The following is a 23,113-nucleotide window of genomic DNA, read 5'->3' as shown; positions in this document are numbered from 1 at the left end:
TTGAAGAGAGCTCATCTAAATAAAGACAAATGAGGAGGGTGCGCGCCCAAGATGGCCAAATAGGAACAGCTCCAGCCTCCAGCTCCCAGCGTGAGTGAGACAGAAGACGGGTGATTTCTGCATTTTCAACTGAGGTACCGGGTTCATCTCACTGGGGAGTGCTGGACAATTGGTGCTGGTCAGCTGCTGCAGCCCGACCAGCAAGAGCTGAAGCAGAGAGAGGCATCACCTCACCTGGGAAGCGCAAGGGGGAGGGGAATCCCTTTTCCTAGCCAAGGGAAACTGAGACACACAACACTTGAAAAATCGGGTGACTCCCACCCTAATACTGCGCTTTACCAACGGTCTTAGCAAACGGCACAGCAGGAGATTATATCCCACACCTGGCCCAGAGGGTCCCACGCCCACGGAGCCTCCCTCATTGCTAGTACAGCAATCTGAGATCTAACTGCAAGGCAGCAGCGAGGCTAGGGGAGGGGCGCCCACCATTGCTAAGGCTTAAGTGGGTAAACAAAGCCATCGGGAAGCTCGAATTGGGTGGAGCCCACCGCAGCTCAAGGAGGCCAGCCTGCCTCTGTAGACTCCTCCACTGGGGACAGGGCATAACTAAACAAAAAGCAGGAGAAACCTCGGCAGAGGTAAATGCCCATCTGATAGCTTTGAAGAGAGCAGTGGATCTCCCAGCACAGAGGTTGAGATCTGAGAACAGACAGACTGCCTGCTCAAGTGGGTCCCTGACCCCTGAGTAGCCTAACTGGGAGACATCCCCCACTAGGTGCAGACCGACACCTCACACCTCACACGGCGGGGTACACCCCTGAGATGAAGCTTTCAGAGCAAGAATCAGACAGCAACACTCGATATTCAGCAATATTCTATCTTCTGCAATCCCATTACTGGGTATATACCCAAAGGATTATAAGTCATGCTGCTAGAAAGACACATGCACACGTATGTTTATTGCGGCACTATTCACAATAGCAAAGACTTGGAATCAACCCAAATGTCCATCAGTGACAGACTGGATAAAGAAAATGTGGCACATATACACCATGGAATACTATGCAGCCATAAAAAAGGATGAGTTCATGTCCTTTGTAGGGACATGGATGCAGCTGGAAACCATCATTCTCAGCAAACTATCACAAGAGCAGAAAACCAAATACCGCATATTCTCACTCATAGGTTGAGATCAATGAGATCACTTGAACACAGGAAGGGGAACATCACACACTGGGTCCTATTGTGGGGCGGGTGTAGGGGGTAGGGATAGCATTAGGAGATATACCTAATGTAAATGACAAGTTAATGGGTGCAGCACACCAACATGGCACATGTATGCATATGTAACAAACCTGCACGTTGTGTACATGTACCCTAGAACTTAAAGTATAATAATAAAAAAAAAGAAAGACAAATGAGTTATTTTTTTGTATAGACTGTTTTGAAAAGTTGAGACTTCTAAAATCCTATTCTAGAAATAATGCTGAGAATGCTAGTAACATAAGAAGTCATGTGCTTTTTGTGGTGTTGAATTTTATAGTGTATGCAATATGCCCCTTGAGTTTGCAAAGGAGAAATATCAAAGTTAATGGATGGAGGTAAGCAGGCTAGAGAGGTTGCTATTTTCTCTATGTGATTTCTTTCCTGTAGTGTTACAACTCCTGCTTCAGAGAAGGTCTCTTGGGTTGGATATTCATCATCAAATACAGATATTCCCAAATGGACTCTCTTTGCCCCAAACACCAATTGTTCTTCCAGTCTGATGGTTTTAAAAATATACTACTTCATGGAAAAAGAAATATTTAAACCACTTTTCCTTAGAAGAAATTTAGTATACTTTTTGAGACTTGATAACTTACTCAATACTGTGAAATAAAAGGTCTTTTTCTAAAGGATCTAATATTAGTAGTAGGTGTTCCTTTTAATATTAATATAAAAGTAAGTTTGGGGTTGGTGGGGTATACATAGACCACTATCAGTTTATTCTTGTGGCATTTATTTGACTTCTTATTTCTGTACTGCCTTTTCCTTCCCATTTTTGTGTCTATTACTATCCTTGCACACAATACGAAGGTTCACCTCATATAATACCATACACACACACATTCTCACACTGTCTCTCACACATGCTCTTTCTCGTTCTCTCTCTTGCTGTTTCTCTTTCCCTATATCACTTTTTTCTTTTGTTTGTTTTTGAGACAGGATCTCACTCTGTCACCCAGGCTGGAGTGCAGTGGTACAATCTTGGCTCACTGCAGCCCCTGCCTCCAGGGCTCAAGAGATCTTCCCACCTTAGCCTCCCAAGTAGCTGCGACTATAGTTGAGCGCCACCACCCCTAGTTAATTTTTGTATTAATATTTTTTGTAGAGATGAGGTTTTACCATGTTGCCAAGGCTGGTCTATCACTTTCTTTATTTTCCCTTTCAGTATATTTAATTCTTCTTCCCTAGTTAAGTCAGTATTAAGTGTGTACATTAGGACAATTTCTTATTCAGTCAAGTATTACAATATTTGACAGTCTATATTTCTCCTTTGTTATATACCTGTTGTTTTTTCTAGAAGTAACAATTGCCTCATTTTTTATCTGTATGAATTATGAATTCATCCCAAAACTTTCCACTAAAGTTTTCAAACTCCTCTTTAATGTATGTAAGTATGAAACCCTTGGAATCCTCCATACTCCAACTCCAAATGGATAGCTTGCTTCCGAGGTTGTCTACACAGCTGTTATTCTGGCACTTTCCTTTATCATTCTAGCAACTGCCTTGACCTTGCTTCTGTGTAAGATGCCTTGTTTCCTGGATCTCTGGTGGTTTTTTTTGAGACTCCATCTCAAAAAAAAAAAAAAAAAAAAAAGAAAAGAAGAAAAAGGGGAGGGATAAGGCCACGTTAGACATATTTCTAAGATATACAAACGGCCAACCCAGCAAATGAAGTTATGCTCAGCATCATTGTCATTAGGGAAATGCAAATCCAAACCACACGGAGATACCACTTCATCCCCACTAGGGTAGCTATTTAGAAATAATAATAATAACAATTGGTTGCTCAGAATATATAATAAATGGAACCCACTTACATTGTTGGTCAGAATGTAAAATGGTGCAGCCACTGTGGAAAACATTTTGGCAGTTCCTCAAATAGTTAAAAATGGAGTTACCCTGTGACTCAGGAATTCCTCTCCTAGGTATATACCAAAGAGAATGGAAACATGTTCACACAAAAGTTTATGTGTGAATATTTATAGCAGCATTAGCCATAATAACTGAAGAATAGAAATGATCCATGTACGTCGGGTGATGAGTAGTTAAACAATGTGGTACATACATACAATGAATAGTATTCGACCACAGAAAAGAGTGAAATACTGGTGCAACATAGTTGAACATTGAAGACATTAGTCTAAGTGAAGGAAGCCAGACACAAAAGGTCACATATTGTATGGTTCCATTTATAGGAAATGTCCAGAACAACTAATCCATAAAGACAAGATTAGTGGTTGCCAGGGGCAGGGGAGAGGGGGAATGTGGAGTGATTTTAAAATGGGTGTGCAGTTTTTTGGGGGACTGATGAAGGTAGATAGTGGTGATGGTTACACAACTCTGAATTACTAAAAATTACCAAATTTTGTACTTAAAATGATGTTTTTATGTTATGTGAATTTTATTTCACTTTAAAAAATATATAAAGGGTTGGGGACGGTGGCTCACGCCTGTAATCCAGCACTTTGGGAGGCCAAGGCAGGCAGATTGCTTGAGCTCAGGAGTTCGACACCAGCCTGGGCAAACATGGTGAAATCTGGTCTCTACAAAAAATACAAAAATTAGCCAGGTATGGTGGCATGCGCCTGTAGTCCCATCTACTCAGGAGGCTGAGGTGGGAGGATCCCTTGAGCCCAGGAGTATATATACATACACACACACACGCGCATATATATAAGTGTATATAATGTATATATGTATGTATATATAAGAAATCTTATAACCTATATATGTATATATAAGAAACCATATATATATGTATGCATATATAAGAAACCTTATAACCTTTATATAGGCATTAATTGAAAAAGTGTATTTTCTGTACATCTTTTGAACATTCTCATCTTTAAGAAAATGAGTGCCTTATCAGTATTAAACTTGGAATCATTACAATTTTCATGATACATTAAAAGTGTTTAACATGGTAAAACGTCTATTATGGGAATAGATACATATTTAATAAGATAAATCAGGAAATGCTTACCTATATTTTATAGTCTCATCTTGTTTAGATAAGTTAAACATATTAATGAGTCTCTAGTATTTTAGGATTATTTCTTTAATATTGTACACATTAATGTAAGAGCATTTCTTAGAATCGGACTATTTTCCACAATAAGAGGACAATGTGATATAAATTATTTTTCAAATGTTTTTATTATTGAGTTGTCTGTAACCATTGTTACAGCTATTGCCAGGTGTCCCTGGGGTTGAAAAAGATGTTAATCCAAATACATTATACTAAATTTATTGCCCAATATTGACAATACAAAATGTGTGGCTCTGAGGACAATTGTTTGACTGACTTCTCATGATCTAACATTTGTAGGATTCCTAATATGTAGGAAACATCATTCTCTGTATTTTACATTTTTAACTTATTTACTCCTTACAACAACCCATTGAAGTGAATAATACTTTGTTGTTGTTGCTGCTGCTGTTGTTGCTGTTGTTGTTGTTGTTGTTGTCGTTGAGACAGGGTTTTGCTTTGTCACCCAGGCTAGAGTACAGTGGCATGATTTTTGCTCACTGTAGCCTCAACCTCCTGGGCTCAAGCGATCCTCCCATCTCAGCCCCCTAAGTAGTTGGCACTACAGGCATGTGCCACCGCATCCAGCTAATTTTTTTGTATTTTTTGTAGAGATGTGTTGCCCAAACTGCTCTCAAACTCCTGAACTCAAGTGATCCACCCATCTTGACCTCCCAAAGTGCTAGGATTTTAGGTGTGAGCCACTGCGTGCAGCCAGAAGTAAATACTATTACCTCCATTTTTTAGATGATAAATGGAGACATAGAGAGGTCATGTGGTAACACAGACACTGCTACTAGTGCAAAGTCAAGATTTGAACTGGACATTCTAGTTGCCGAATTCAAACTCATAACCACTATGCTGTATTACACTAAACTCCCTCACAAATACGTATTTCCATTGGAAAATGAAGTCACTTTATATTGTAAGATACTAATGCTTAGCTAGGAATGATGGATTCACAGCTTAAATGATATAACTAGTTTCTAATACCAGCATTAATTAAAATGTGGGTTCACTTTGAGGCCTTTTAGAAGGTAAGTAAAATATATCATATTAATAGGTAATGTGTTTTGAGCTGATTTGTTGACATGATTCTAAGCATAAGTAAATTTGATCTTGAAAAGTAGAAGTTGCAATTTAGACTAAAATATAACATAGCACAGATTATATTTACTAATCCAATGACCCCACATTATCTTTATGATTCTAATAGAAAATAAAACAAAATTATTGTATGTGCTTTCCTTCTTCAAGAAACTTAAATACAGTTTTCTTTGAATTCTTTCTATAGTACCGCTTAACAAAAATGTTTTCTAGTTTTTTATGTTTTTTATAGTTACGAAGTTGGTCACCTTCCAAAATTAATAAATTGGAACTTATCGTCTCTTCATTTAATGAGAGATTATTGTTAAAGAAGAGACATAAGCTTGCAGGTGCAAAACTGGCATTTGATATAGGTAAAATAAATGTCATTATTATTAGTTGTTACTTCACCCATTATTTTAGTGAATGGCTTTTTTGAATTCTAAAATTACAAACCAGTAAGCAGATTGTGCAAATGTTTTATTTTTACCTTGTGGCCAACATAATAATAATTATATGTAATACATAAGTACTAACTCCAGACTTTGCTTTAAGCATATACATTTTGAGAAATGAATATAACCTCTTGTTAGAATAGCAGTTGATTTTTGTGAGTATAGAAATTTGGATATTTTCTTTAAATTTTATTGCTAAAAAATTAAACTTAATGTTTGTATTATACTTGTTTTCTCTGTTTTAGAAATGTCTATATTTTTATGAATTTGTATTTAAATCAATGTTAGTCATCAATTTTCAATTCAATACATTGGAAATTTCTAGTGTTGCTAACATTATGATTTAAGAAAATTGTCGTATTTTACCACAGAATCTCAATTATATGTCATTCTGTTTTCTTAGGAACTTCCAGCACCATTACTTGATGATAATAGTAAGAAGGAATTTGATGAAGATGTGTATAATCATAAAACACCAGAATCTAATATTAAGATGAAAATAGCTTGGCGTTACCAGTTATTACCCAAGATGGAGGCAAGTAAAACTACAAATTCTTTCTAAAATTTGCAAATGCATTTGTTTTCATCTTACAGAATCTCTCGTGGTATGCCTATATGTGTATTTGTTTATTTAAAGAATTAGCTGTTTCATTTGTAGAGTATTTGGTCAAGATGATATATTTCTTACAAGTAAAATTATGGTAACTTGTTTTTTTACCAAAATAGATTGTTTCATCTCTTCCATAATACCCATATAGAATGCTTTATTCTAGGGTTGCAAGACAGAGTAAGTGAACTAATGAAGCCATTTCTATCCAGTATGGTTACCTATAAATGTTCAATGTAAGTGATGGTTCTTTGGAGTTACTATTTTTATCCTTAAACATTTTCAATCGTTGTATTTTCAGACTCATCTGTCTGGTAATGTCATCTATTCAGAACAGACAGAATAGGTAAGAAATGAAGGAAAAATTTCTGAGAAGTCAAAACAAATGCCAATAAATCTGTCCAGTAACTCATGAACTCTGTTCCTGGTGATGGCATGGTTCATTTATTAGCTTCCTTATTTGATTGTTCACTTCATTCACTTTTCGGATGACATTATTTAACATCTATCAGATATTACCATACTAGTAGAAAAGTTAAAGAAGAGACATAAGCTTGCGTAATCTGAATAAAACATAGTTTCCTTAGTCCATCCATCTCTAGTCTTCCATATTGACATCAGTGTTATCTTTCCCAAGGATAGAAATATGTGTGTGATACTCTTTAACTTCAAATGCCTCATTTGGTTTCCTATTTTCACTACCCCCTTCTAAATAAATAGCAGACTGTAGTACCCTCTAATACCCTCCTGCCAAACTCAGACACAGCCTTAGAATTCTTCTCTACAGGAATGTTCTGGGTAGCCACTACCAAGTTAGTATATGAGATGAAACCTGTTTGCTATTATAAGCTTTCAATATGAAATACAAATTTAAGATTGTATAGAAAATCTGTACAACCTAATCCAAGTCTACCTTTTTAGCCTCTTCCTCCTGTGTATATAAAACACTACATTCAACTATCCTATGAGAATTGCTCCTTATAAATTGCTTGTATTTCTTTTAGTAATGCTTTTTTCACTTTCTTACTCACCAATGCATCCTTCTCCAAGTTCAAATGTTACTACCTCTTATGGCTTTCTGTACATAATTATCTACTTTCTTTTTTTTCCCTGTAACACTTCATATATTTTAAAATACGTCTTTCTCTGGGTCTGGCGCGGTGGCTCACACCTATAATCCCAGCACTTTGGGAGGCTGAGGTGGGTGGATCACAAGGTCAGGAGTTCAACACCAGCCTAGCCAAGATGGTGAAACTCCGTTTCTACTAAAAATACACAAAACTTAGCTGGGTGTGGTGGCGGGCGCCTATAATACCAGCTACTCGGGAGGCTGAGGCAGAGAATTGCTTGAACCCAGGAGGCAGAGGTTGCAGTGAGCCAAGATCGTGCCATTGCACTCTAGCCTGGGCGACAGAGCAAGACTTCGTCTCAAAAAAGAAAAAAAAAAAAAATACATCTTTCTCATTGTTTTATACTTAATTGGTAGTGTAACTCTCTCCTCCACCAGACAGAAAATTTTCTGCAAGGCAGAGTGCTTGTTTTATTTCCTCTTGTACCTCCAGCACTTTTACTAATGTTATTTTAGTCAATAATAATGATAAATGTATTTATTCATTTAGTCAGCAAATACTAAGCTAAGCATCATCTGTGTACCAGATATAAAGCATGTTATAATAGGTGCATATTAAGCAATGACATGTTATTCTAATTTAAGTGTGGAAACTATTTGAATAATAATTTTACGCTGTGATTTAAATGACTGTGAACAAACTACAAATTTAAGAGAGAATATTTGCAACTCAAATTATAAAACAAGGACAAATTTTACTTACATACAAATAACTTTTAAAATGAATAAGGAAAAATTCTACAACTGATTTTTTTTTAATGGTCAAAAATATGAAAAGAAAATTTAAGTGACTCTTAAACATACAAAACGTATGCCCAATTTCAGTTTTAATGAGAGAAATTCAAATGAAAACTACACTGTCCTGCTATTTTTCTCTTATCAAATTGACAATGATCTAACTTGGTAAGACACTGTATTAGCAAGGGTGGGGGAAGCTGGTACTCATATTTTGCTGGTGAAAATGTAAAAAGGTACAACTTCTGTAGAGAGTATTTTGGTAGTAACATTCATGATTACAAAAACATATATTCTTTGATTCTTTTGGAAATTTACATCATTAATATATTTACTAAAATGTAAAAGTGAATATACATGAGCTATTCTTGCAGCGTATTTTTTTAATAGCAAGAGATTGAAAATAGCCTAAATGTCTATCAGTAAGCAACTAGCTAAGTAAATTATGGTGTGTCTGAACAGTAAAATACTATACATTTGTATTAAAAAATAGAAGGAAGCTCTGTGTAATCAGAAGTTGTTACAGGTATAGCCTAGTTTGGATGTGAACGAGAACTGGGTGCAGGCGGCCAGAATAGATGTTAGTCTGTTTAGGAAAATATGAGTTAAGTGATAGAGATCAAAACAAACTAGAAATAGAGGACTAGCACTTGAGAAACCTAATGGCAAAGAACTTCATGTCTTTGACTCTGGCAGATTTATTCAAGTGACTGGGCTTAATTGTGACTGTATTCTAATTTTTCTACTGCTGTGTCCTGAAAGAGTCAGTAATGAACCTAAACTCTAAGTTTAGAGACTGGAGTACAGTGGCATGATCTCAGTTCACTGTAACCTCCGTCTCCCACATTCAAGTGATTCTCCTGCCTCAGCCACCCGAGTAGCTGGGACTATAGGCGCCCACCACCACATCCGGCTAGTTTTTGTATTTTTCGTAGAGACGGGGTTTCATCATGTTGGCTGGTCTCAAACTCCTGACCTTAGGTGGTCTGCCTGCCTTGACTTCCCGAAGTGCTGCGATTACAGGTGCGAGCCACTGCACCCAGCTGGTTTTGGTCTTTTCATTGGCAATTAACATTCTCAAGTGAAATTGTTATCAAAAATGCAAGTAACTAAAGCTTTAAGCCTTTTTTCTCCTTTTTTTGTTTTTTGAGACAGAGTCTAACTCTGTCACCCAGGCTCAAGTACAGTGGCACGATCTCGGCTCACTGCAGCCTCCACCTCCTGGGTTCAAGCAATTCTCCTGCCTCAGCCTGCCAAGTAGCTGGGATTACAGATGCGCACCACCACACCCAGCTAATTTGTGTACTTTTTAGTAGAGATGGGGTTTCACCGTGTTGGCAAGGCTGGTCTTGAACTCCTGACCTTGTGATCCACCCATCTCAGCCTCCCAAAGTGTTGGGATTACAGGTGTGAGCCACCGTACCTGGCCAGCCTTTTCTCTTATTGCTATTATGAAAGCTATATAGAGTTTGGGTAAAAATCATTTGTTTCTTTAAAAATGCATTGTTTTTTATAAATTTGAATCATAGATACTATCCTTGCCCCAGTGAGTAGTGCTAATTTCATTCCTCCTTTTAGAGTCTGGTGTACCTGCCATTAGCTTTGTTATCTATTAATTAAGGTTGCATATTAACAAATAAACTTAGTACAGTTTTTCTTTTTTTCTTTTCTTTTTTTCTTTTTTTTTTTTTTTTTTTTCGAAATAGGATCTTACTGTGTCGCCCAGGCTACAGTGCAGTGGTGCAATTATGACTCACTGAAACCTTGACCTGCCAGGTTCACGTGATCTTCCCACCTCAGCCTCACAAGTATCTGGGACCACAAGTGCATGCCACAGCACCATGTCTCTATTTTTGTAGAGACAGGGTCTCACTATGTTGCCCAGGCTAGTCTCAATCTCCTGCTTTCAAGCAATCCTCTCACCTTGGCCTCCTGAAGTGCTGGGATTACAAACATGAGCCACTGAATCTGGCCCTAGTGCTCAGTTTTCAAGGTTTAAAGCTTGAATGTTTTGAAAATTGTTCTCTTCTTACGATGATCTTATCCAGATTATTTATTTTTTCATTTTCTTAGGTCTCTACTAAAAGATTAGTTTATCAGAAGTGACTGCCTTTGTCACTGTAGATGAAATAAAACCACTCTCTGTCATCTTCTTTCGCTGCTTTACTTTTCTTAAAGGCACTTATCATTAAATGATGATAATATATATCTAATTTATTATCCTCTATCTCCTACTAGAATGTGAGCTCAGTGGGAGAAAGGGACTTTGACCGTTTTGTTTTACTGACATTTAGTAGGTGCTCAGTAATTATTTGTTGGATGCATGAATGAATGAATTATATAGTATGTAGATTAAATATTAAACTGAGCTAAGACACATTAATCAATATAGACAAAATGATAGCTTATTTTGAATATGCAGTCAATGGTCATGCTTATGTTTACTTGTATTTACAGTGAGTTCTGTCCACTTTAGAAAATAGAATCACCTTCTGGCTTCTTTGCTTTTCTTTGAAATGTCACTAGCATGTATATTTGCCTGTTAAGGTAATTTTATATATGATGATTTGCCAAGACTGATAGGCTTTGATGATCACTCATCATTATCTACTTTATAAATCTAGGCTTTACTTTGCCTTTCTCATTTTAACACACACACACACACATACACACACACACACACACACACACACACCTGGCTGTATTAGTTCATTCTCACTGAGACTGGGTAATTTATAAACAAACAAAAGAGGTTTAATTGTCTCACAGTTTCACATGGCTGTGGAGACCTCGGGAAACTTACAATCATGGCAGACGGTGAAGGGGAAGCAAGGCACATCTCACATGGCAGCAGGAGAGAAAGTACAGGGGAAGCTGCTACTGTTAAACCACCAGATCTCCTGAGAACTCTCTCACTATCAGGAGAACAGCATGGGGGAAACCACCCCCATGATCTAATCACCTCCCACCAGGGTCCTTCCTCAACGTTTGGGGATTACAATTCGAGTTGAGATTTGGGTGGGGACACAGAACCAAACCATATCACTGGGTTTTCTGAGATCAGATGAGATTGGGCACATTCAGGGTGGTTTGACCGTAGACTTCACTGTTTTCTTTATTTTACTTGGGACAAAATGCAGTTAACATAATTGTGGCTTAAGATTAAATAAATAGGCCGGGCGCGGTGGCTCAAGCCTGTAATCCCAGCACTTTGGGAGGCCGAGACGGGCGGATCACGAGGTCAGGAGATCGAGACCATCCTGGCTAACACGGTGAAACCCCGTCTCTACTAAAAATACAAAAAACTAGCCGGGCGAGGTGGCAGGCGCCTGTAGTCCCAGCTACTCCGGAGGCTGAGGCAGGAGAATGGCGTAAACCCGGGAGGCGGAGCTTGCAGTGAGCTGAGATCTGGCCACTGCACTCCAGCCCGGGCTACAGAGCAAGACTCCGTCTCAAAAAATAAAAAAATAAAAAAATAAAAAAATAAAAAAGATTAAATAAATAGTTCAAAACTAGGAGTGTTGATTATCAGAGATGCCTTTTAAAATAAGTTGTCACCAGGTCCTAAGGGTGTGGCCATATTACCACTTACTAATGCAAAAGAGGACAAGAATATATACACCTAGTTCAGTAACAATAGTTCAGTAAAGCATAAAGCAGTGCTTCATTTAAATGGAAGAATGTATAGTTTTAAAAAGCCCTCTTTCCTTCAACATGTGATTTTAATTCTCTCTCTAAGCTAGATATGCCTTCTTCTCCACTGTCTTATAATCATCAACCACTATTCCTGACACTCCATGAATTGTTAGCCAACAGTATATTCTGAGACTTAATTTTCTCAGTATTGCAGAGCTTTAATACTATGAGCTACAATGACTCCAGCAATTCATTGCAGTGTGTTAAGTCTTTATTATATTAAATTCTCAGGAAACATTGACTTTCTGTCTTAATGGTTTAGCTGCAACAGTCCTGTGGTAGATGTGTACAGGTATAGATGACCAACAAATACCATTTTTTCAATAAGTCAATGTAATTACAAAACACAGTGACGGATCTTCTCATTCTCTAGTGAATCATGACACAATAATAATAATGAATAACAGTTACATACAATTCATAATTTACAGAATATTCATTGCTAGTATTACATTAGAGTCTCACAACAGCCTCGTAAAATAATTATTAGCTCCAGTTTCTAGTGATTAAACTAAGGATCGAAGTGTTTTAAAAACTGGATTCTTGCTGTCTGGTATGCTATACTGAGAAATAAGAAATAATAACGGGAAGAAAATGTCATATTTAGATTTTTTTGGTGCAGCTTTTCTTTGAAAGTTTTGTTTCTTTGTAACATACTAGAAGTAGAGTATGGTATTGTTTTTTACCATTTTCCTCCTGTACCCCCATCAAAGTTCATTTTCTTTTAGCATCATAAAATTTACTGAACCATTTCATTTTACACACTTCCACAGATGACAAAGTCAAAAGGCAGTTTATGAATGTGAATTAGAAGTTTTCATAATGTAAAACTAAAGCAACATGTTCTTACCTAATAAGCTGACTAGTTATTGATAATAGTTTGATATTTTAAATTTATCCATTTTTATTGAGTTGATGACAGTTTTTTGTAGATGATAATAATTATTTTATTTACAACATGTAGTTATCTTTTTTAGAGGAAATGTCTTTGTTTTATAATTCTAGGCCTCAAAAGATTTCAGTGTTTCAAAATCTGATTATATGTTAATGTTGTATGTCTTGAGCAGAAAAATTTGGGAAATTGTTTTTTCCTGTAAGAATAGATTTTTATTTTCATTTTTAATTGGAATTTTAAAATTCTTCATCAGCAATAAAATTTTCATGGCTACCTTATGAATATTTTAGCTACTATATCTAATTTTAATTTCTAAATAAATTAATAATTATAATGAGTAAAGCTTCCAATTTTATTTTTACATTTTAATGAATTATTTGTGTTCTATATGTAAACTGTCTCAGCATGAAATCAATTTTCTGCCTTGATTCATTCCAAATCTGTGATTTCTATCACATTACTATTGTAATTAGAAACATTAATAGAGACGGCAACTTAAAAAGCATACTTTGCTTTTTGGCAATTTAGCATATTTCTCTGAGTGCATAAGACTTCAAGAACTTTCAGTCCACTAATAAATTTATTAACTCAAACTTAAAAGAAATGAAAAGTCTCTTTCTTTCTCTCTCCCCATGGCCAGTCTGCTAAAATAGATTATTCATGCTTATTTGATTCAGGTAGGCTTTTGCAAGCTTCCCTACTAGGCCTGGGAATGTGGTACATTGAGGCCTTTTCAGAGGCTTCTGACATAGACCAAGCTTTTATTGCATGGTGTTTTATTATAGCCAAATCCTAGTCTCCACCCAGTTTGTAGGCACTCTGCTTATTCTTTTGAATCAGGAAAGGTTATCACCTACCTTAATCCATGCAGCAGCATGGATTAAGGACACCAGCGTGCCCCAGGATTCTCAAAGAGGATCCTGGAAACTTCTGGGTTTTTCTTTTTTGCTGTCTTTACTAAATTCTGTTGGGCCTTAGGGGGATTTGCATCTGAAATGGGCAACCTGGTGTTTTTCTCAATGAAGACATCAGATCAAAGTTCAGTTAGTCAAGGCCTTTCTAAAACATTAAGGGGGCTTGGACTTACACAATAAAAAGATGAGCTCTAGCAGAGATTGCAGTAAAAACATTCTGAACTATAATCCGGATAAAGAATAGATTATAGGCCAAAGAACAGACCTTGTTTAAATTGCTTTAGACTAATAACTTTACATTTTAAAAGTTTGCACCCTAGTTTTAAGAAACATTTTAATATTATATATTTTATTTATCCATAGTTTCATGGTAAATGGATAAATTATGTTTTGGGAACAAGAATTCTGTACATATTGGTTTGAAAAGATTAGATTGAAGCAAATTGATAGCATCTCTTTCATTAATGAAAGTAAGTAGTACCTTATGGAGGGATGAACAGTCATTTCATTTAAAAAATAAATGTTGAACCTACAGACTCTGAATCTGAAAAAAGTGTTTCTATTAGACTTTAAAAGTTTTATTTCTTATTACTGTATAATTTCATGTTTGTAGGCATTTAGTTTAAGAATATGAACCCTTGAAATCTTAAATGCAAATATCTAGTGTCAAGCAAATATGTCTTTCTTATCTAAATTAAAAAGTTGTCACTTAGATAAGTATCTACTATGTATAGTTCTTCAATTTCTGTAGTGATTATCTAGTTTTGTTGAATAGTCTGAAACTTATATGTTTCAGGACAGTGGAAATTATGTAAGAGTAGATCTGGAATCTTTTATTAGAAAGTATTGCCAAGTGGAATTTGTTAATAATTCAATTTTGGATAGTGGTATATATATATTTTCAATGTGTTGAATGAAAGAAATTAGCTCAAAGTCCATTCAAAGCAACCTAATAATAATGTTATGTTAGTAGACTTTGCTATCCCATATAAATCAATTCAGTGTCATATAAATTAGAGTTTCTTATAAGAAAGATAATTTGTTGGAGAAATTGTTAGTAGAGAACACAAAAGAGGAATTATCAATGAACCAATGATTATGCCAGGTTCTGATTGATCTAATGTAGGTCATATACATTCTTCAACTTTATCGTGCCTTGTTCCTGTTTGGAGTATTGTAGTACATTTTATCCTACAAGCTTAATTTCAATTTGTAAGAAATGTTTGATATACATGTATATTGTCTTATGTGAGAATTCAGTTTTAAAATGATACTCAGTTTAATATATTTAAATAGCTAGCTTCTTTTGGACCTCTTACCAGTGAATTAATTGAGTTTAAGTTTTCATTTAGTTCTTGGCAACTGCATATTTAATTTGTCATTAAAACCTAGAATCTTAAATATTAATTGAGAATTATGTATATTAAGTTTTAAACATAGAAAGGTATACAGTATAATAAAAAAAACCAAAGAGGTTTTTAAATTCTTGTCAAATTTAGGGAACCACTAGAAGTGAAGAAATGTGGAAGATAAAAAGGTTGATTTGTAACTATAAATGGTTTAAAATAATAAAGGTTGTTGTATATTTCTTTGAAATTTACTTAGTGTATGTATATCAGTTCTTCCTTATTAACTTAAAATTCATAAGTATGTCATTGTTTTGCTGGATGTAGGACAAATAAATTATAGCTTAAAAATAATTGTTTAACAGCCACTATGGGTTTTATTTTAGCAGATTGGACCAGTATCATCACGATTTGGTCACTATTATGATGCATCAAAAAGAATACCACAAGAACTAATTGAGGCTTCAAACTGGCATGGATTTTTTCTTCCAGAGAAAATATCTTCAACTCTCAAAGTAGAACCCTGGTAAGTTAATGACCAATTTAATAACAAAGTCTGATTTCAAATTTTAGTTGAATGCACTTTTGCCACATTTTTGAAAGAATACACATCTAAGGGTAAATATAATAATAAATACTAGTTTTCTATATAATTTGTAACTTCAAGTCTATATATTTTTCATAGTATTTCATTACTGTGACTTTCTTTTTTCTTTGGTCCTACAACTGCTGGAACCACTATTTCTCTAACTTGCAACTTGAAAAGTCAGGACAACAAATTTATAATAAGTGCTGGTTTTCAAGAAATGTAGAACAGTTCTAAACCAGAGTCTTTCAGCTTTAAATGCAAATAGACACCTAATAAATATGTATTGATAATAATAGCAATGAAAATGATACAAACTAGTATCATTTGCTTAATTTAATTTTTTGGCATAAACTTTTTCAGAGAGTAAACAAGTATGTACTTTACAATATTTTATTTATGAAGGCTTTCTATTTCTGGCTCTGCTGTAAATAAGACAACCTGTATAATTTTAAGTGAGTTAGAATTTAGAGTTTTGGTTTTAAGTATCAAAACAACCCAGCATGTTTATACTGCCATTATGTTATTAAGACAAAATGAAAATTACAGGACTTGACATTGTTAATATATGTTATAAAGTGTTAAGAATATTTAATTTCAATTTTTATTGCAGTAAATTATGGAACAGATTGTCATTTATATTTTCTTAAGCACTTGTAAAACCATTTTCAAAATTAGATGAACTATTAAATGAAGATTTGATAGCAAGGCATTGTGAACCAAAATGACTTAAAATTTATAGTCTCTGTTCTAAAAATAATACCTGAGAATTTAGTAGAGACTATTGTACTCATTCTTATTAAACGTTTCCAAAAAATATTCACTTTATTATGGAGTTCTCCAATCTATGGATAGAGACTTAGCAAAAGTGGTGCTTTGGTGTTGTTTTAGCATTTATAACTACCATTAATGTATTACTGCTATGTGTCAGCCACTCTGTTAGGCACTTTACATTTGTTATCTTCTGTAATCCTTATATTAACCCTATACAGGGTTATGTAGTATTAATATGCAGAAGTATGTAGTCCCATTTTCTAGAAGATAACTGAAATTCACAGAATTGATTTATCTGAGTTTAATTATTAAGTGATAGAACCAAGCTTAATCTGTCAGATTTATCTTTCTTTTTTGCTTCACTGCTCCAGATTTTGGTGTCTTTCACCTTTACCTTCCTATGTCATGCAGTAATGAGCACTGATAAAGGAATTTTTAAAATCTGGATTCTGATATTGAGTTCATCCTACCCTTAACCTTGGGCAGATCACCTAAAATCAGTGAAAATTAATATCTTCATGTGAAAAATTGGAGGTGGGGAGAAGAGGAAATACCACCTGCTTTACTACCTCACTAATTTTTTGTTAAGTTTGAATTATTATATTGATTTTTCTATTTCCCAGTTTTTGCCACACATTGAGTCAAACATGCATTTACGTACAAGCTTGTGAAATAAGTCAGGATAATTTTCCCTTAATTTCTCAAATAGTAGTAAAGAGTGGAACCCAGGTTCCAAGTAAATTCTCCCTGATCAAATATCTGTATTAGCAACATTGCTATACTGTCTCCATTAACAGAGTGCTTAGGAAAATAAATGTAAAATGTATATTATGTTTGATGTATTTCAATGAAAAATAATACGGTGTTACTTTTGTGATTTAAAAAAAATATATTTTAAGGACGATGCTTTTTTTACACCAGCAAGTACAGTGTTATTCTTCATTTATTCAACAGCTGGGGTAAGGAGGGGATTAGCATGTGTCAGATATCTTTTCCAAGTCAGGTGCTCTCCCAGACATTTGACTATGGGATAACTCATTAAATTTTGCCAATAACCCTCCAAGAGAATGTTAACCCCATTTTATAAGGAATTTCAGGTTAGAGTTGCTAAGTAACTCTCCTACCGTTGCAGGCTGTCAGTGACTGAGCTAACACCCAAACTCAAGTTTCTAAAACCTCTGCTCTTTTTTTTTTGTACCATGCTGCCTCCATTTACTGAGGCAGTAAATGTACACCCACCAACCTAGGTGCCAAAAAAATTACTCCTTAATCAGCTGTGAGGATATAATCCTATAGTCATTAAAATACATATTTTCTGAGTGTTTTGTAAGAACTAGCAGTTTTGCGCAGAATAGGAAAATTTATAGATTTTAATTATCAAGTCAGTATTTCATTTCATAGAGTTAACTGATAATTCATTTATTTCATATTAAACTTAAATGCTTAATTAAATGTAATTAAACTTTAAACATGTAATTAAATTAATTTTCAAAATGGGTACTTTACCATGTGAGATTTATTTTAATTTATGAAAAGCATGTGCTCATTTCACTAAAATGAACTTTACTGGTTCATTTATAAAACAATAAAGCTAAGCCTTACAGTTATCTATGCTTTTCCTATAATTAAGGCTAGAGGATATAGCTGTGTCCTACTGTCACATGTGAGGATATAATATATAATTTTGTAATTTCTGAAGGTGCTATTAAAACATGTAAAGATATTTTTACAATAGGAAAAACTGCAGATCATTTAAAATTTACAGTAACTAATTTAAAATGATTAGAAGGTTTGCCTGTAGAAAAAATTCATACATACAGTTTAAATTTTCAAATTAAAGCCAGAGTATAAAGACTTCAGATGTTTTACAATAATATTATCAAGATAGTTCTGTTTGGCTATTTCACTATTATAAATCAGATAATCTGAGTCACAAAATAATAAGTTGGTTTTGAGAATAATTCTGGAGTCTTAAGATTTTTTACTTTGACTTTGTTTTCAATTAAGCTTTGCTAATAAGTATGTCCAAGCATAGTTTGGTTTCCTTAGTAGAAAGACACTGCCATTTTTTAGTGTCATCTTTCTTACTGATTAACAATTATATTAACATATTGCTTAATCTACCACTACCAACTGAATGTTTGTGTCCCCCCAGAATTCATATGTTGAAGCCCTAACCCCAAATGGATGATATTTGGAGATGGGACCTTTGGGAAGTAATTAGGTTTAGATTAGGTTGTGGGACCCTGGTGTGATAAGATTGGTATCTTTATAAAAGAGGGAGAGACACTGGAGCTCTCACTCTCTCCTGGAGCATGCACGAATAGGCCATGTGAGCACACAGCAAGAAGGGTGCTATCTGCAACCTAAGGGAAGAGCCCTCACCAGGCCCCAACTCTGCTGGCATGTTGATCTTGGACTTCAAGTCTTCAGAAGAATGAGAAAATAAATTCCTGTTTAAGCCACCCAATCTATGGTATTTTGTTATGGCATCCTATCTTTGTCCATTTGTGGTGCTATAACCAAACAACTGAGACTGGGTAATTTATAAAGACAGAAATTAAATATTGAACTTTCTATCCTCCAGATCTATGAGAAAATAAAAGTGCTGGCAGGTGTGGTTGTCTGGTGAGGCCACCATTCTGCTTCCAAGATGGCACCTTTTTCCTGCATTCTCCAGAGGAGAGAAATGATGTGTTCTCACATGGCAGAATGTAAAAGGGCAAGCTAGCCAAAAGGCTATGTGAAGCCTTCTATATAAGGGCCTTAATCCCGTTCCTGAGAGAGGAGCCCTCGTGACATAATCACCTCTTAAAGGCCCCATCTCTGAATACTATCACATTGACAACACCTGAATTTTGTAGGGGACACTTTCAAACTATTGCACAGACTGAGCTGACGATGTTAGGTCTTGAATATTGAGTTTGCATATAGTTGGTAGTCAATAGAATGAGTTTATTTTGATATGTTTCTTTGAATTTCAAGATTTTATTTTAACATATTTATCCTAACAATAACCAGTAGTTTCTTATATTGTCTGAGTGTTCTACTGATTAAATTTAATGAATTGAATTCTGTGAGAACCAGTTATATTTCTGGGAGAATTTGTAAGTGAAAACGATGAAAAGAGGATGGAACTAACATTTTAGAAGTCATCCCATTTTTCTCCTCCTGCCAAGTTTCTTTACCAGTTTAAATGGAACCTCAGTGTAAGTCTTCTATAATGTTTTCCTAGACAAATTGTAATTGTGTTCCTCATACATTCCTACCTACTTTTGTTCATATTTCTATCAGGACACTTAACACATGACACTGTAATTATTTATCTTGTCTACATGCTTGTCTTTCCCCTCAGACATTGGAAATCCTTGAGGGAAGGGGTTTTGCTTTCTTCATCTTTTTTTTCCTTATATCTAGAACACAGGTGTCCAGTGCATGGTTGATGAATTAAAGGATCAATGCACAAAATATAGTAACTGTAAGGGATAATTGGAACGACAGCTGAGAAAGGAATGAGGCCAGTAGACCCAAGTTCAGGCAAACTGATTTATTGTCAGTCCTGCCGGCTACCTCCTGACAACAGCAGAGGAGGCAGCCCTGCTTACAGACTACTGCAGGACTTTATAGGGAGAGGAATTGGGTCAGGGTGGGGGAGTTGAGTCGGGGGTGCAGGTGTCTTGACTGCATCCTGGAGATGTTTTTTGCCAGCTTTGTTATGCGAGGTTAACAGACATGTTAACCGCATCCTGTAACTGTCTGGACAAACAGTTACTGGAGGGGTCAGTGATGGGGTATTTGTCTGTTGCCCTAGGGTAGCTGTGTGGAGAGTGCAAGAGACTGTATTGTAAGGCCTGTGGGAGGGGAAAGGAATGGTCTGGTTGGGGTGACCCTAACATTCCAGCCTTTTAACAGATGATGGGAAAGGGGGTGCCATTTTTCATCTGCTACTTCAAGCTGAGAGGGGGCAGTGGTCACGGGAAAGGCTGGAAGGTAGGGGTTGGTCCTGGTACTGGTTTTGAAATTGCTGGTATTTTTGTAGTAGCATCATGTTTTGTATGGTTCCATGGGTGAAAGCTCGAACACGTTCTGTAAAAACTGGGTAAAGAGACGTAAGAGGCAGGGCCCAAAGATTAGAAGAAGGAGAATGGTTATGACGGGTCCTAGGAGTGGGAGTAACTAGGAGGCCTAAGAGCTGAGAGACAAGGGGGCCAAGAGGGCCAGGCAAAGAGCTGTTTTTGTGTGTGGGGGTGGGGGGAGCAGAGGGGTGCACTCAGTCTTTTAGTTTTTTGACTGCATCCTGAACCAAGCCTTACTGATTTAAAAAAGAAGCAGCATTCCTCATCTAGGAAGATGTAGAGACCTCCATTTTTTGCAGTAAGTAAATCAAGGCCTTTGCCGTTTTGAAGGATAACTGCTGCTAGGGAGACTAGTTGGTTTTCGAGGTGGGTAATAGAGTTTGCTTTTTTTTTTTTTTTTTTTTTAAGGGAAGCCTACACATCTGTAGAGAGTGCCTGGAAATATGATAATGAGGTTCCTCTTAACTGGTGTGTAGGAATAGATGGAGAACGGAGGGCCACTCGGGTGGAAGTGACAGAGCATATATGACAGTTTGAGGTTAGGTTTTTTAGTAAGGTAAATAGATGGGGGGAGGAGAAATAAGGGCAAAGGAGTAGGTATGGGGGCATGCACCAATATGGAAGGATTGGTGAAGGGATGTTAGAATTTTTTTTTTTTTTTGGTTTGTTTTTGGGGGAGGATGAGTTTTTGATTTTTGATTATCTAGTTCTTTTGGAAGGAGGTTTTTTTGTTGTAGTAGTGAAGCTTTTTTTGTGTGTGTGGGGGAGAGATACTGGGGTTGGATTGTAGGGACAACGAGGAGGAGAGCGCCAGGGGCAGAAGAAAGAGAGACCTTTTTTTGCTGCCTTGTTGGCTTTTGTGTTTTCTCTTCAGATTTTATCTGATCCTGTTTGATGTCCTTGACAATGTATAACCCCTGCTTTGGTTGGAAGGTGCAGCCTGAAGGAGTTGGTAAATAAGGGGGCCGTTAGTGATGGGGATTCCTTTGGTAGTCAGGAATCCTCTCTTTTGCCAGATGGCAGCATGGAAATGAAAGATGTGATAGGCATATTTGGAGTTTGTATAAATGTTGACTTGTTTGCCTTTGGAAAGGGTTAGGGCTCTGGTGAGAGCTGTAAGTTCTGCATTTTGGGAGGAGGATCTTGGAGGTAGTGGTTTAGCCTCAATTACATGGTTTAAGGTAACTACTGCATACCCAGTTTTTGGAGAGCCGGGGGCTCCGGAAGAGGAGCCATCTATGAGGAGTTGGTCATCTGGGTTAGTGAGCGGCTCGGGGGAGATGTTTCGGAAGTGTGACTGCAGGTGATCCAAAATGTCAGTGCAAGAAGGAGTAGAAGGGGAAGAGGATATGGGGAGTAGGGATACTGGGTTGAGGGAGGCGCTTTTGGTGAAGCTGAATTCGGGATTTTCGATAAAGAGGGCATGGAGTGACTGAATTCGGGAAGGAGAGAGGGAGCTTAATGCCTGGGAGGAGAGGAGATCCTGTAAGTTGTGAGAGCTGTGGACGGTGATACTTTGGCTGAATGTCGGTTTTTTACTTTACAGAGGTAAAATGGTTGCTGCTGCTAATGCTCTAAGACAGGTTGGCCATGCTTTGACAATGTTAATTGTTTAGAGAGTTATGCCACAGGGGCAAAGGAAGGGGGACTTCCCTTTTGTTGCCCTAGGACCCCGAGAGCTATTCCTTGGTTTTCGGCGGTACAGAGAAGGAAGAGTTGGGAGATGTGGGTTAAGGACAGGGCAGGTGCAGTGACGAGAGTGGTTTGGAGTCTACAGAAACTGGGAAGTATGTTGTGTGTGGGGTTTAGGGGTTCATTGAGAGGGCCTTTGGCTGCTTCATAGAGGGTCCAAGCCAGGAAGGCAAAGTTGGGAATCTATATTCTAAAGAAACCTGCCAGTCCTAAGAAAGAGAGAATTTTATTTTTTGAGGAAGGCGGAGGCAAGCTATTTATTAAGATTGCTTGTGCTGGGGTCATGGCTCGGGCCCTGGGGGAGAGTTAGACTCCTAAGTATGTTACTGTTGGGGTAGATAGTTGGACTTTGGAGGGGGAGCCCCTATATCCTTTGCTAGCAAGAAAGTTTAGGAGGGTAATGGTGTGAATTTGGGAGTCCTCTAGGCAGGGGTTGGAGAGAAGGAGATTGTCGACATATTGGAGGAGGCAGCTGGGGGAGAGGTCTAAGGAGGTGAGGTCTTGGGCTAGAGGTTGTCCAAAGAAGTGAGGGCTGCCTCTGAAGCCTTGGGAGAGGACAGTCCATGTGAGTTGCCTTGACTGAAGAGTGTCAGGGTCAGTCCAGGTGAAGGTGAAGAGGTCTTGGGAATTAGGGTGTAAGGGAATGGTAAAGAAAGCATCCTTTAGGTTGATTACCGTATAGTGGGTGGCATTGGAGGGGATGAGAGAGAGAAGTGTATAGGGGTTAGGGACCACGGGGTGAATAGGGAGGACAACCTGATTGATGGCTCAGGGGTCCTGAACGAGTCAATATGAGCGGTCGGATTTTCTAACGGGGAGGTTGGAGGT

The 23,113-nt window shown here is 36.8% G+C and overlaps 1 protein-coding gene and 1 long non-coding RNA gene across 5 annotated transcripts in view; one reads left to right on the top strand and one right to left on the bottom strand.

Moving 5' to 3' along the window:
- LOC105471492 (elongator acetyltransferase complex subunit 4) overlaps window positions 1-23,113 on the top strand; it is a 252,628-nt gene that overhangs the window by 63,859 nt on the left and 165,656 nt on the right. For 3 of the 4 annotated variants that reach the window (XR_003015872.2, XM_011723965.3, XM_071074928.1), the window contains exons 4-5: window positions 6,239-6,370; window positions 15,544-15,683. Coding sequence is in view for 3 of the 4 variants with exons in the window: in XM_011723965.3 (XP_011722267.2) it covers window positions 6,239-6,370; window positions 15,544-15,683 (272 nt within the window). In the remaining variant the exon portion in view is untranslated. The remainder of the gene's footprint in view (window positions 1-6,238; window positions 6,371-15,543; window positions 15,684-23,113) is intronic. The other variant, XM_011723966.3, reaches the window with a different exon arrangement.
- LOC105471490 (uncharacterized) overlaps window positions 3,164-23,113 on the bottom strand; it is a 169,546-nt gene continuing 149,596 nt past the window's right edge. Inside the window, exon 5 of the long non-coding RNA XR_003015873.2 lies at window positions 3,164-3,187. This is a non-coding gene — a long non-coding RNA (uncharacterized lncRNA). The remainder of the gene's footprint in view (window positions 3,188-23,113) is intronic.

The sequence above is a fragment of the Macaca nemestrina genome, chromosome 12 (assembly GCF_043159975.1).
Source record: "Macaca nemestrina isolate mMacNem1 chromosome 12, mMacNem.hap1, whole genome shotgun sequence".
NCBI classification, from domain to species: domain Eukaryota; kingdom Metazoa; phylum Chordata; class Mammalia; order Primates; family Cercopithecidae; genus Macaca; species Macaca nemestrina.
Note: the sequence above shows the minus strand (reverse complement) of the source record. Positions and strands in the feature narration are given on the sequence as shown.